The sequence below is a fragment of the Phyllobates terribilis genome, unplaced genomic scaffold (assembly GCF_046119375.1).
Source record: "Phyllobates terribilis strain yellow unplaced genomic scaffold, ASM4611937v1 Scaffold_1__5_contigs__length_1240528914, whole genome shotgun sequence".
Taxonomy (NCBI): domain Eukaryota; kingdom Metazoa; phylum Chordata; class Amphibia; order Anura; family Dendrobatidae; genus Phyllobates; species Phyllobates terribilis.
In genome coordinates this window covers 1,005,979,340-1,005,994,730 of record NW_027362761.1, presented here as the reverse complement: position 1 = coordinate 1,005,994,730, position 15,391 = coordinate 1,005,979,340, and the positions used below count along the sequence as shown (strand labels likewise).

Genomic DNA, 15,391 nt, shown 5'->3' with positions numbered 1-15,391 from the left:
TCCGCTGTTATGCATGCAAGCTAATCCCCTGTCCATGGTGCATGCGAAGATGCCTCCTGCCCTGCACCTGTCATTGCACACTCTCAAGTAGCAGCATACCCCAGTCCTTGGAGCGCAAACGCAAATACGAAGCCAATGCCCCACAGGCCACGCTACTAAATTCCCACATTTCACGACTGCTTACGCTCGAAATGTTGCATTTTAGGCTCGTGGAAACGGAAGCATTCCGCAACCTGATGTTGGCGGCCTTCGCTCGGTACTCGGTCCCCATCCGCCACTATTTCTCCCTGTGTGCCGTCTCGGCATTACACAAGCACGTGTCCCAAAACATTAGCTGTGCCTTCAACAACGTAGTTACCGGGAAAGTCCACCTAACCACGGACATGTGGACAAGTGCTTGTGGATAGGGATGGTACATCTTTCTGGCGGCACACTGGATAAACATAGTGGAAGCCGGGACCCAGTCGTACCTTAGGACGGAATACGTCCTCCCGACACCAAGGAATGCAGGCCCAAAGTCAATCAGGGTTGCCCCCACAGTCTACAGCTCCTGCACCTCATCCTCCTCAGCCTTCTCCTCCTCTTCAGCCTCCATCTCCAAAATGACCACATCAGTCACAAACTGGAAGCACTGCAGCACTGCCTCGGCCAAGCGGCAACAGGTTGTGCTGAAGCTAATATGCTTAGGCGACAAACCACACAATGCTGAAGAGTTGTGGACAGCTCTGAAAGAGCAGGCAGATTTGTGGCTCACACCGCTGAACCTACAGCCAGGCATGGTCGTGTGTGACTATGGCCGGAACCTGGTGGCAGCTCTGAGGCGAAGCAAGCTCACAAACGTACCATGCCTGGCCCATGTGCTTAACTTCGTGGTTCAGCGGTTTCTCAAAAAAAACCCGGAGCTGCCAGATCTGCTTGTTAAAGTACGCTGCCTGTATGCCCATTTTAGAAAGTCACCTACAGCTTCCGCCGCGCTTGCTGTGTTTCAGCAGCGTTTGCAGATTCCGGCTCACAGACTGGTGTGTGATGTCCCCACGCATTGGAAATCTACACTGCAGATGTTGGGAAGGATTTGTGACTAGAAGAGGGCAGTTGTTGAGTACCAGCATCAACAAAGCCGTCGGTATTCAGGTTAGACTGCACACATAAGACCTCAGGAGTGGACATGGATGTCAGACATTTGTTCCATCCTCCAAAACTTTGAGGACTCCAAAAAGAGCGACGATGACACCATAATTATTGTCACCATCCCACTTCTGTCTTCTGAAATGCTCTCTGCTCACAATCAAAGAGGATGCATTGCAGATGGAGGACGATGAGATGGAGCAGGGAACCAGACAGGGTGATTACACACAGCCCAGCCACATCTCATCCCAACGAAGATTGGGTGACAATGAGGAAGACGAGGAGGAAGAGGAAGAACAGGAGCTAGTTTCATGCGCTATAGACGGTACTACCTGCACAACTGTCATACAGTCTGTTCAGCGTGGATGGCCAGAGGACAGAGAGGAGGAGGAGAGTATGGTCAGTCTTCTTCTTGGTGAGGACACAGAAGTCTTGCCTGTTATCAGTCTGGCACGCATGGCTGAGTTTATGTTACACTGCCTTTCCCATGACCCTCGCGTTCACAAATTTTTTGGTGACAGTCATTACTGGTTGGTGACACTTCTTGACCCCCGCTACAAGGAGAACTTTATATCTCTTATTCCTTATTCCTGAGGTGGACGGGTCTACAAAAATGGGGCAGTACCAGAAGGCCCTTGTTGCAGAAAATTACCATCTGAAAATGCTGGCAGCAGAGGTCACAGTTCATTGGACAACAAAGGAGTATAGGCAAGCGAGACACAACTTAAATCTAGCAGAGACAGGGGAACATTGTCAAAGTTCTGGGAGAATTTTCTCAGCCCCTCCTATTGCACAGGCCCTGAGGCGTGGGGTACTCTCACAAGGAGTGCAAAATCTGGGAAGATGCTGAGGGAGTACCTTGCCGACCGTACCAACATCCTCTGTGATTTCTCTGTGCCTTTTAATTATTGGGTATCCAAGCAGGATACGTGGATTGAACTGGCTCTCTACGCCTTGGAGGTCCTGGCCTGCCCTGCCACCAACGTTTTATTAGAGCTGGTTTTTAGTGCTGCTGGTGGAATTATAACTGATAAGCGCATCCGCCTGTCAACTGAAAATGCTGACAGGCTGACTCTTATAAAAATGAACAAGGGCTAGATTTGGCCAGACTTCTCAACACCACCGAATGATAGCAGCATAACATAAACTCAAATCCAGTGTCTTTTTTTGGGAGGTGTATTCCCATGCACCTCTTCACACCCACACATGGGTATACGCTTCCTGATTTTGGCTATTTGCTCTTGTCCTCCTCGATCTCCTCATCCTCATCCTCCACCACCAAATCACCAGGGTGACCGTGGTCCGTGATGCAACACCTACATAATTTTTTAAAGAGTCTTTATGATGCTCATAAAAAAAAATTTTTATACAGTATGTTCATGTATACCCCGAGGGGTAAATGTTTGTCAGTCCATAAAGTAGTGCATAGGCACTACAAGTATAGGAAACCCGATCCTTTCTAATAGGAACATTTTTTATGAGACCCTCCTATACATCTCTTCTAAGGGGCATTGGAGTGCCTCCCAATTTTGGCAGCCCTTGCATTCACTGCATAGGCAAACACAATGGGAGACCCACTTCCTAATAATGGGAACATTTTTTTTCAGGAGATCCTCCTCTATGTCTCTTCCAAGGGGCATTGGAGTGCCTCCAAATTTTTGATAGCCCTTACATTTGCTGCATAGGCAAACACAGTGGGAGACCCACTTCCTAATAATGGGAACATTGTTTTCAGGAGGCCCTTTAACCTCCACGTCTCTTCCAAGGGGCATTGGAGTGCCTCCAAATTTTTTGGCAACCATTGCATTCACTGCATAGGCAAATACAATGGGAGACCTACTTCCTAATAATGAGAACATTGTTTTCAGGAGGCCCTCCTCTAAGTCTCTTCAAAGGGGTATTGGGGTACGTCCAAATTTTCAAAGTGGTATTGGGGTGCGTCCACATTTTGGGTAGCTTTGCCACTCACTGTATGCGCAATAATAGTATAGGAGACCCACTCTTTAATAATGGGAACAAAGTCGGCTGATGGCTCTCTAAGAATATTGAGGGCCGACTGCTGGCCCTTTAAGAATAGTAAAGGCTGCCTGATGGCCCTCTAAAAATAGGCTTTGTGACTTTCAGAGTCCCTCCTTCATAAATGAAACATGATGTGTCTGATGATATCTCACACACAACATGGCCAGATAAGGTTGTAAAATGTTAAAATGACATTTCCTGGTGAATGCATTTGTCACGGTTGAAAGCAATGCAAAAGTGCAAAAATGAATCAAAAACTCTACGTGTGAACACAGCCCAAGGTATGGAGGAGTATTTTTGCTTTTAGTTATTTATTTTGCTTTATATACAAGTCATTACTCTGGAAAGGATGTCCCTTAACATATTTCCCAGGAAAATCCATTTTGGTTTTGTTTTTGTTTGCTTTGTTCTGTAAAAGTGGCGTAATACCTTTGACAACGTTGTTGGCAGAAATGACCTGGGAGTCAGAAATGCTTCCAGGGGTCTTGCCCATGCTGTTCTTATGTCATTTGAGCACTGTTCCCAAAGACTTGGGCAATTTTTTGGCCCTCTCCACACTGCCGGGGTGAGCCTTTCTGAAAAATGCTTGAGTTTCCCATAGACTTACAATGGGCTTGTTGCTCGGGTCGAGCACCCGAGTATTCCAATGTGCTCGACCCTAGCATCGAGGACCCAAGCATTTTAGTGCTCACTCATCACTAACCACCAGTACTACTGGATATCTGCATAAGAAAAAGGAGACTGCCTAGTAAAAAGGCCTAGCCGTCATATTCGTGTCTGAACATACTGCGGTAACCCCTGCCGTGGTCGCTATGCACTGATAACATGATTACTGATGGATGTCAGCAGCGTTTGGTAGTTTAGCTTCCGGTTTGCTGAAAGTAGTTTTCTCTTATCTGTCCAACTATGTTTTACTGCAGTGAGCTAGTATGTAATTAGCTCACTGCTGGGAGTCATAGGTATGACACCCTTCTCTATAAACCCCCTTCAGACAGTCTCTAGCTGCCAGTTATTTAGTTAGCTCACCTAGACCTGGTCTCTCTAATCTTGTACTCCTTTATGCTATTTTGTAAATCTTGTTGTTTAACCTTAGCTTGTATTTTCACCACCCAATTGCCTTTGGATATTGTCTCTGATGTGACTTTTCTATTTTGACCCCACGTGACAACTTTTCTTGCCACTGGTTCCAACCAGTAGCCTTACGTGGATGCAATCCAGTAAACCCTGTTGTAACAAGACTATCCTCTTCAAGTGCTAGGGGCATGTTTTTTTCCCGAGGCTTGTAGAAGAAGCAAAAGCACCCATGGGCTCTGTGCAAGCGATTTTAACTGTTAATAAAAAATTTTAGACAATTGTTGAAAGCAACACTTTGATATTTACTTTGCTTGGCCATAAAAAAAGCCAAGTACTACTTTCTTATCTCTTTCTTTAAATCCCATAGATTTTAATAGAGAGTGCTTACAGCTGCTGCTCTCAGTGCTGTGAGTGGTAACAGTAATTGTTCGGGGCACACCTGCATGCTCCCAAGAAAAATAAAGTTTATTTTTTGCCAAGTGCCACACTTTCAGCACGGCAATCTGGCACTTTCATAACGCTATTAACCTGAAGATTAACTCTATCTCTGCAGCTTAATAGCATTGCTGGACATGACAAGTTTCCTTTAACTACAAGTGGTATTCAACAGGCGTCTGCTACACGTTTTTGTCCCTTATAGTCAATTTTGGGTGAATTCTTTATTTGTATACAATAAAGAAAAAGCTCACAATGCCTTTAATTGTAGAAGAACATAAGCATTATATTATATTCACTAAAAGCTCTGTTATCATCTGCTAAAATGGAAAAGCTTTCAACCCATATAACGATCTATCCACCCAAGCTTATTGAACATCATAAAACCTTTTTTCCAAACATTCCAGACATACTGTAGAGTTACTTAGATCATAAAATACATACAAAACATTTCTAAACGTATGCTGTCCATTTTCTGGACCAATGATTAGAGCACTTTGAGTGCATGTATTCCAAACAGCAGAAATAACCTTACAAGTAGTTGTGCGGTGCAAGAATTTCAGAAGTAGCAAGGAATTAAAAACTCCTCTACATCTATTGATTTGTTGATTTGTTATTGATTAAGCAGAATAAAAAATAACTACAACAAAAATAAAAAGTGAATAAATTAGTACTAGACCTATTGTGACTGTAAGAACATATATTGTACAAATACTGGTATATAATATTAGATATTGAACCCGTTCTAACCCCGGGTGGTGAGCATTTTTATTGGTATATGGCCTCCCATGCTGGTATGTCCTGCCCCCCTCCGGGTATTTGCGCTGCCCCCATCCTGTCTCCTCCATCCTATCCTGGTATGCATGGCACCCCTCACCTCCAATCCTGGTATACAAGGCATCCCTCATCCCCAATCCTGGTAAGCATGGCACCCCTCATCCCCAATCCTGGTATGCATGGCACCCCTCATCCCCAATCCTGGTATGCGTGGCACCCCTCACCCCTATCCCAGAATGTGGGGCACCCCTCTCCCCAATTCCAGTATGCATGGCACCCCTCACCCCCAATCCCAGTATGCATGGCACCCCTTACCCCCAATCCCGGTATGCATGGCACCCTTCACCCCTAATCCCAGAATGCGTGGCACCCCTCACCCCTATCCCGGAATGCGGGGCACCCTTCACCCCCAATCCCTGTATGCATGGCACCCCTCAACCCCAATCCCGGTATGCATGGCACTCCTCACCCCCAATCCTGGTATGCATTGCACCTCTCATTCCCAATCCCGTTATGCATGGCACCCTTTATCCCCACTCCCAGTATGCTTTGCACCCCTAATCCTTATCCTGGTATGATTGGTACCCCTCATTCTGGTATGCAGGATGCCCCGCATTCCTATCCTGACATGCATGGTACCCCTCATCTCTATTCTGGTAAGCATGGTACCCCTCACCCCCCAATCCTGGTATGCATGGTCCCCTCACCCCCCAATCCTAGTATGCATGGTCCCCTCACCCTCCAATCCTGGTTTGCATTGTCCCCTCATCCCCCAATCCTGGTATGTGTGGCCCCCTCATGCCTTTCACTCTGTACACACATACAAAAAAATAAACACTTATATTCACCTTTCTTCTTTGTGCTCCAGCGCTGCTGCGTCCTGTTCTGCTGGAGGCCGGGGGAGGAGTTTGGCGACGGAGCACCACGCTGTCCGGCGCCATTTTGCTGAAGACACATTGCAAATGTGTCTTTGGTAAAATGGCGCCAGACATCGCTATGCGCATGCGCCGATCCGACGCCTCACTCCTGCCGGCGAAGAGAGGCGCTGTGGCAATGCTCCTCCTGGTCAGGTAAGTATCTCAGTATGGCGCCGGAGATTGCGGTATGCATTCAGTGTCTATGCATACTGCGACCTCCGGTGCCATACACACTCCTCTTACCTGTAACGGCTGGATGCCTGCTTCTGTCTGGAGCCAGACTCTTCATCATGCATGCGCAGTCTATAAAGGCTTCAGACAGAGACACGCATCCCCGGTTATATATAATATTCTTTTTATATTGGATTCTGCTCTGTATCTAAATTTTGTACTTGACCAAATTGATTTTTTAGGGGGCATAAAAAACTGATTACAGCTTTACCTTATAGCAGCTTCTACATTGATAGATTTAAATAGCATGGGTCTGATACCTGCCAAACATTGATGGCCTACCTTATGGATGAGATATCAATGTTTTAGTTCTAAAAAATAATAGAAATCGGCTCTTTTGCAAAACGAGTTCCTACTGACAGTACTGGCATTAGCACTGCTAGGAAAAGGACTGCAACATAGTTGAGCTGGTTGTCACTCATTTGCTAAATCTATGTTACACTTTAATTTGTTGTGTCTCTGGTACACTTGGCCTTCCTAGTAAAACCATCAATATATTTTATAAAGGTCCTGAGTTTGAAAACCACCAAGGGTAATATATGGATTGTGTTAGATTATTTTTCTTATTTTTGCATGAGTTTCCTCTAGTGATGAGCGGGTATGCCTCATTAACCTTTTCGGCGAGCACACTCGGGTGCGCGCTGAGTATTTTGGCTTGCTCAGTGTTTCATTCATTGTCACCACGCCTGCAAATGTCACAACTGTTAGACAGCTATGACACATGCAGGCGCGGCAACAATGAATGAAACGCCGAGCACGCCAAAGTACTGAGGGAGCACCCGAGTGTACTCGCAGAAAGGGTTAATGAGGCATACTCGCTCATCACTAGTTTCCTCCAAAACTCCAAATATATCCAAAGGCAATAATTGGCTGGAAATTGAGTCTGCGTGTGTGTTTGTCTGTTTGAGTGTGTCCTAAAGTGGAGAAATGTATATTGTGAGCACTATTTGCATCAAGGACTAATGTAAATGTGGCTGTGTGCCCATTCTATTGTAATCTATGAAGTTACAGAAAAAGCAAAATATGATTAAGATAAAAATATCCATTTCCCAATGCAATAGAGGGATAATTCTAAAAACATATAAGCAATAAGCTCCTGGTATTCTATGGGTTGAGCATTTTATTGTATATTGAGAGTGAGCTGCTGTCAAGCAAACTTCTTAGCTGTCAATGAAACTTTCTTCCCTCTTCTAATTCTGCATTATCACCTACTGTTTTTTGCCATTAAGAAACAAAATTATGTTTACTATTCACACTAGAGGAATTAATCTAGTCTTTGATGAAACAAGTCATCTCATATACTCAATCAGCAAAATAAGGTTATTTATATTGTTTGCAATCCTTTTGTATGAATATAAATGGCAACACACACATTATGCTTTTTTTTTTTAGCTGCAAGCATAAATTTTATTTGGAAAAGCTGCCAAACACCAGCATTATTATTCCATTTCACAATGAGGGATGGACGTCACTACTCAGAACCTTACACAGCGTGATCAACAGGACACCGGAGAGTCTCATAGAAGAAATCATTTTGGTAGATGACTTCAGTGACAGAGGCAAGTTACAATATCAATTAAGTAAGATTAACTTTGCAAAAAAATAATGGTATCTAATTAATTTAAACATAAATATGTGCAAAATATTTATGTGTGATCTATATACACTTCTCAACTTTGAAATAGCAAAAAAAGAAAGAAAGGTCATGCAATGATGGAAATCACAGCATTGACAGAAGTGTTATTGATATATAAATGATAAAAAATAGAAACTGGCCAAGATTCATTACAGTATTTTCACCTGAAGTCTGGTATAAAACATTTTGGAAAATCACAAATTTATTGTGTAACTTGAGGTTGCACAAAACTTTGCAAAGCTTATTGTATTTATTTGCACAGAAGAAAAAGGTTGATCCAGCACCAGTTTAAAATACAGAGAAAATCTTTATTTAGTCATTTTAAAAAAAATATACAATGTGTTAATCCAATAAAAATTGCGTTGGACAGGAGGAAAACCATAGGCAGAGAAAACCGAACACGTTTCAAACACTATATGTTCTTAAGACCGAGTTTGTCCACTTAATGTATTTATGCCTGTTTTGTTTAGCTCTCCAAAAAAGGGTGGAGCTGTAGGAGGATATGGGGGGAACTGGAGCGTGACATCACAAATTGTCTAATTCATGACAAACTATGGTGTATCATCACTTTTCAGATACACCTGATTCACTAAAAGGCATGCTTTTCTTAATGTATCAGGCACCTCTGACTCCAAAACATCTCATCATTAAGACTGACATTGTTCAGTCAGGTCTTGAAAAATCGGGGCCCTTTTTTTTCAAAATATTTTGATTTTTTCAGTACCAACTATGGGCACCACAGACAGAAATACACACACACGCTTTGGTATGCAATCAACGAGGTTATTAATGGAATTTTCTACAATGCTAAATGCATCTGGACACACAAATTATCAAGAGCCACTGCTAACAGATCCCTCTGCTATTGACAATCAATTACATCACAGAAGTGTTCAGTAAAAGACAAATCCGGAGATGCTGCAGATCATGATAACATGTTTAGGCCATGCAAGCTGCTGACAATAATGAGCTTGGTGTTGATATTTAAAAATTACTTTTGGGACACTTTATAGAAATGGCCATATAACTGATTTCATGGACAAATCAATATAACGCCGTTCTGTTAGTGTACCTGCAATGAAGACTAGATAGGTCCGGCTAGTGTACGCTATACCACTCCTACCATAAACCCTGGGAGTAGGACCAATCTGACATTCCCTTATGAAAGTTTCTTCATTGACCTCAAGTAAACACTCTCAAAAGGCTATCATAGAGGAAGGAATGAAGGTTTATCCTCTTCCGCGATGAGTACCGCTTTTGTCTTGGATGTAATGATAGCCGGAGATTGGTCTGAAGACCACCTGGAAAACACCATGAAGAGTCATTCACAGGGGAATGTACTAAAATGGAGCTGAAAGCTGCGAAAGAAGATGCCAACAGTGTACCTTGATGATTTGCATACCCAAGTGCATTCTTCATGGCAGGACATTCTAGAGACAACCATTAATAGGCTCATTTATAGCATGGCAAGGTGTTTAAGTATGATACTGAATAAATTGAGATGTTTTGAATTTTTTTTTCATTACTAGCATATCATTAGCATTTCTATCTATCCTGTGATTTCTATAATTTCACAACTTTCCGTTCTTAGTGTTGCAATTTCATTTTTGAGGAGCGTATTTGGAATATGTGAAAAAATCTACGGTATATTTTTGCAAACTGTACAATGTATAAGAGTATCAAAGGATAATAAAATTATTTCAGCATCAAAGAATAACAAAAGAAGAACACTGTGAAAATATAAGAAAAATAACAGATTATGATTAGCAGGAATGAAGTCTCCGACCAGAGAAAGTTGTGCAACATTTTAGCAATATAGTTAAAAGTACAAGACTCAATATGTTATTCATTGTTCACAAAGAGATTTTTAGGGAATTTACTAGTTTAGAAGAAAAGGGTGAATTAAATTAGGCTGATCTGCAATAAAAGTGGTGATATTTATGGAAAAAAACAGATGTTTTGTCATTGGTGGGATGTAGTTTTCAGTGGATGCTGTACATGGACTCTATTGCTGATTTCTGTGCCTAAGTATTTAGGAATATTACTGTGCTGGAGAGTCACATTTGCTAGTATAGCCCCAGTGTTGATTGTGATGCATGAAAAAGGAGGTTGCTCTCTTTGTCCTGTCCCTATGAGCCACAGGAATGAGATTGTTGGGGCTGTCTGGAAGATCCTGACAGCCCTGCTCCTGTTAAATGCACATAAGGCTGCCTAATAAGAATTTCTGATACGTCATACTTTTGTGCATTGGTGTGTTTTAACAAACGGCTGTAAATTTTAATTGCATAAATAGAAATGTGCTGTTATGCAGATGTTGCTTCTTACCAAATATATGAGTTCCCTCAGCTACAATCACTAGTGATGGCTAGACTTGGGTGCAAAGTCTTAGAAAACTTCCTGTTCTTCAAACTTTAAGAGGTTGTCTCACATTTATTAATGTTTAAAATTGCAAAGTGGTTGTAAAAATACTGTACTATTTATTTCTTATAAAATCCTTTCCATTCACAAGAATGGAAGGATTTTTAATTTTATAGTTTACTGCTCATGGTCAAGGTTATTGGCCACTGCAGAGTGGCTAGTTTCCTAGGCAAGAGCATGAACTTGAAAGCTGTTTGCCAGTCAAGTTGCAAGCGCCACTTTAATCCTGGCCTGATCACTGGATCCGGGCAGCTTCGGTTTCCCAGCGCTACTACTATGCTGCAAAGGAAAAGCTTCTAGTAGCAATATTAGAGAGCACACCGTTTCATACCATGTTCCTTGGTCTGAACTGTCTGTCTTCAGGAGAGCACTATCCCCTGCCAAGCAATGTGCAGGGAAGCAGAAGATAGGTGTACTCCTAAGGCCACGTTCACACTTTGAGTATTAGGTGAGTTTTTTTACCTCAGTATTTCTACGCCAAAACCAGAAGTGGGGAAGAAATGCATGATGTCCATGTTTCTTTTATACCTTTCCTCTGACTGTTCCACTTCTGGTTTTGGTTTACAAATACAGAGGTAAAAATCTCATCAAATACTCAACATGTGACCATGGCCTTAATCTCCACAAAATGATATGGACTTTCCTGATTGAAATCCCAGTTCACAGTTCCTAAAAAAGTCATTGATTCATGGCAGTACATGGCTAATTGAGAAGTAATGTAGGCAGGAACAGAGACAAGGTTGCTCACCTACAAGACCCTTAGAGCGTGTCAGGCTAGACCACATGATGAATGTGTAGTAAGGAAATAGCCATAGATAGTAATGAGGAGTGAAATGACACGCAAAGAATCTTAAGAGTGAGGTTGCAGTTTTATTAGACAATTAAGGCAATGTCAAAGCCAGGCTCAGTAATAGAAACACCAGCCAGAAATCGGTGTGAAATCCAATCATCAGGCAAGACATGAAAGATTGATCGCAATATAAAAAGTTCCCTGGCAAAGCATTGCCAATGATCATAGTGTGGAAAGACAGAGCGGAACAGCTAAGATTGGGAACAAAGTAGGAGACAACTTGCAAACTGAAATGGTTCCTCAAAATATACAGCAAGGCCTCATACAGCTATATTGCCTAAAAAACTTAAACGTTATGATGGACAGAATACGAGGAGGCAAATATGAAAACTTCACTTTGTCCTTCATGGCAACATTAGCTCACTCTTTAAGGGTTAAAATCAGAAAAAGGATGGTGAGAATGTAAAATTTTACAGAATATATGAAATCCACCACATTGCTAATAGCTACTTCTTGTATCCAAGTTGCTAATATCATCAGTATTATTAGAATTAGTGCTGATTTTTACTGTTTTGGAAAGTGCGAGAAGATCCATTCAGGAATTTATTGCCTCATAAAAATTTGTGTGAATCATATTTGACTAGAGCAGTATAATACCTGTAACCCAAAGATTCATGAAGTTACCATATATACATTGTGGCATCCACCAACAATTTGTTATGTCCCTGAATAGCATTTTACATGGCACAAAAATATCTTAATTTAACATATTTCTGTATGGAATCAAAGAAAATAATCCTGTAGAAATGGCAGAATCTTGCAAGTAGAAAACATTATAAAGTCAAATCAGTTAGCCAGATTTATAAATGATTTATAGTGGAGTCTGCTCTCATGAAATTCAATGTATAACCCAAGAGCCACGCAACACATCGGGGGTTATTAGCCAAACCAGATAGCTATCTACAGTCAGCTGGTTCATGGTACTTGATGCTCAATGGTATAGACTTTGCCTGGATGTTACCTTATGTCCTTAAATCATCCTTGTGGGGTAGGGCTCTCCTTAAAGAAACCAGCGCATGAGCTCATTGGCATGCAGTAAAATACAACACATGCCCCACTACTTTTGCACCTGCTTTGTGTTAATACAATACCGCTCAGTTGTATAGAGCTTTGCATTTAAAGGGGTATTCCCATCTCCAAGATCCTATCCTAATATGTAGTTGGTGTATTAATAATAATATTAGCAAATATTTCTAATTAGAAATATAGTATAGTATTTTTGATTCGCTTTGTCTCTTACCTCATGTGCAGGCATCTCAGGACCTTAGATATACATGGTTATGTCCATTGATAAAGTCACAGTTAGTTAGCTAGTTGCTAGTGATCATAACCATGGATACCTAAGGTCCTGCGATGCCCGCACATGAGGTAAGAGAGATAGGGAATCAGAAATACTATACTACATTTCTAATTGAAGGTATTTGCTAATATTAATTACTATTACTACTACAGTTACTACATATTGGGATAGGATCTTTAAGATGGGAATACCCCTTTAAGTGTCCCTATAGTCTAGCCTTTCCTGCAACTGATTGCAGTGCAGCAACATAGAGACGCAAAAGAAGTTTGGCATCTTGTCAAGCTTTATATAATAAAGTCTGGTATGTGATATCTATGTGACCACATTGTGTCTTGAACATATTGTACTTCTAATGTTGAAAGGAAGCATCTTGTTCAGTGCTGGCAAGGATAACAAGCTGCATAAAACTCCATCCATTGGAGGCAGTACTCATTACTAAGTCAGCTTGGGGTTAGTGTTGCGCGAACATGCTCCGATAATGGGTTATCCGACCACAGACGAGTCCTAACCTAGTATCTTCGGCGTGCTCTGAAAATATGCTTGAGTCAAGGCGGCTGCATGTCTTATGGCTGTTATACAGCCACAACACATGCAAGGATTGCCTGTTTGTCAGACAATCCCTGTATGTCTCGCCGCTGTTTGACAGCCGCGAATCATGCAGCCACGGCAAAACAAACATATTTTCCGTGCACATCGTAGATACTTGGTTACGACTTGAGCATGCTCGGATAACCCCTTATCCGAGCATGTTTGCGCAACACTATTTGGGTCTTAGAGTTACAGCCTTAGAATATTGGCATGGGCATGTAGAGAAGTCTGTTTTTGCCAAGTTGAGTAGGACTCAAGCTTGATTCAAAACAGCGTATGAGGGGGAACTACTGATTCTGGGATAGCTGTTTAGGTACACCATTTTCAATACTGTCATTAGAGTAGAATTAAAGGGAATCTGTCGCCAGGTTTTTTCTCCCTCATCTGGGAGCCGTATAATGTAGAAAAAGAGACCCAGATTGTAACGATGTATCACTTAGTTTACTGGGTGCAGTTGTGACACACAATCAGAGTTTTTAGATGTAGCATGAAACAGATCTGAGAAAGGTTCCCCCACCCACACCAGGCTCTGTATGTACATTGTCTATTGACAGTGAGCTGCTTATCACAGAAGGGGGCGTGGTTGGACAACTTAGCAAGTGGGAGCTCATCTGTGAAGTGATAATCAGCTGGTAATATAACCTTCATTTTACGTGAACAACAGCACACAGAATAATAAGGGACACATAGCAGAATTCAATGTTTTAACCCTTACCTCATGGCATACTCAGATTACATAGCAAAAACACGCTGACAGATTCCCTTTAATAAATATATATTGCATAAGAATACAATTTGAGGCCAATTTTAAATATTGAAACATGCACTTTTTCCTATATGTTCTCTGCTGAAGATTTACATTTCTATAGTTAATCAGAATATAGTTTGCTTCATCCTAAATGTTTTGCACTGCTCCAAATGAGCTATTATAAGATTTAAAGCTTTCCCTCAAACAAGTTTGAATGTTATACATTTTAAAAACATTCATATATTGTTGTAACATATTTGATTAAAATAGGTGTCAATAAAGAAAATTCAAAGCCGTGTATGATATTTGTGAAGCCTTAAAGACAAATTCCCTTAATATAGAAATTGAAAAATGTGTGGAATAAATGCTATAATGTAGCATAGAGGCCTCATTCAGAATCAGAGCATTACTGAAATTATATTTTTCCTTTAGAATTTATAAACCTATTAACTTTTTCTCAAATGGTGTGTCTGGATTGTCCTCGATATGTTTTATTACGGAAGGCATTTCATTTAATTGGACAGCAGGGTGGAAGAATGACAAGATTGTAATACGATCATATATTTGTCTTTTAGTTTGGAAGGAAGCATTTTCCTTGTCTGGTCCAAGGGTTAATTGAAATGCCCGACTGTTTCTGTACCGTAAAGACTATACATGTCTTTATTTGATCTTTCATAGCCCTTAGAGAGCCATCTACGATACAGAAGCTTTAGGGTGCTGGTTCCTTCCTCTGAAAATGTATCATTTAATTACTGTACTATACTACTATAATATACTGTATATAACTCAACATACTGTATATATTACTATATATGAGAATTGTATTTATAGTATTATGTGTTTCTCCATTGTTGTATTATACTGTTGTTAATTTCCAGTATTCTGTTATTATCAGTATGTAAAATAATTATAGCTCATACTCATTTCAAAATAGGCCATAGAGGGTGTAAATTGAAACTTTTTAAATATTCTGTAACATTAATAGGGTACACTCTTAATTTTCATTGTATATATTCATATGATCTAAAAAGATGTGCTGTCAATCAAAGTGCCTATGTACTGAGCGATGGCAGAAGCTGCGCCGTCATGCCTCTATGACTGAAAGCCAGCAGCTTCCAGGAGGAATAAGGTTCATTTCCTCCTGGTAGCCACATTTTCAGTAAAGTGGCCCGACAACATTGCTAAACTATTAACCTGCAAATTAACCCTACATCTGCCAGTTATTAGCATTTGGGGATATGACAGGTTCCCTTTAAAGAACTGTTTTAAGATT

General features: G+C 41.1%; 1 protein-coding gene across 2 annotated transcripts in view; it reads left to right on the top strand.

Annotated features, from left to right (window-relative positions):
* The window catches only part of GALNTL6 (polypeptide N-acetylgalactosaminyltransferase like 6), a 3,351,701-nt gene that overhangs the window by 1,188,782 nt on the left and 2,147,528 nt on the right, over positions 1 to 15,391 (top strand). For both annotated transcript variants that reach the window (XM_073656298.1, XM_073656306.1), the window contains exon 4: positions 7,971 to 8,137. In XM_073656298.1, coding sequence (XP_073512399.1) covers positions 7,971 to 8,137 — 167 coding nt within the window. The remainder of the gene's footprint in view (positions 1 to 7,970; positions 8,138 to 15,391) is intronic.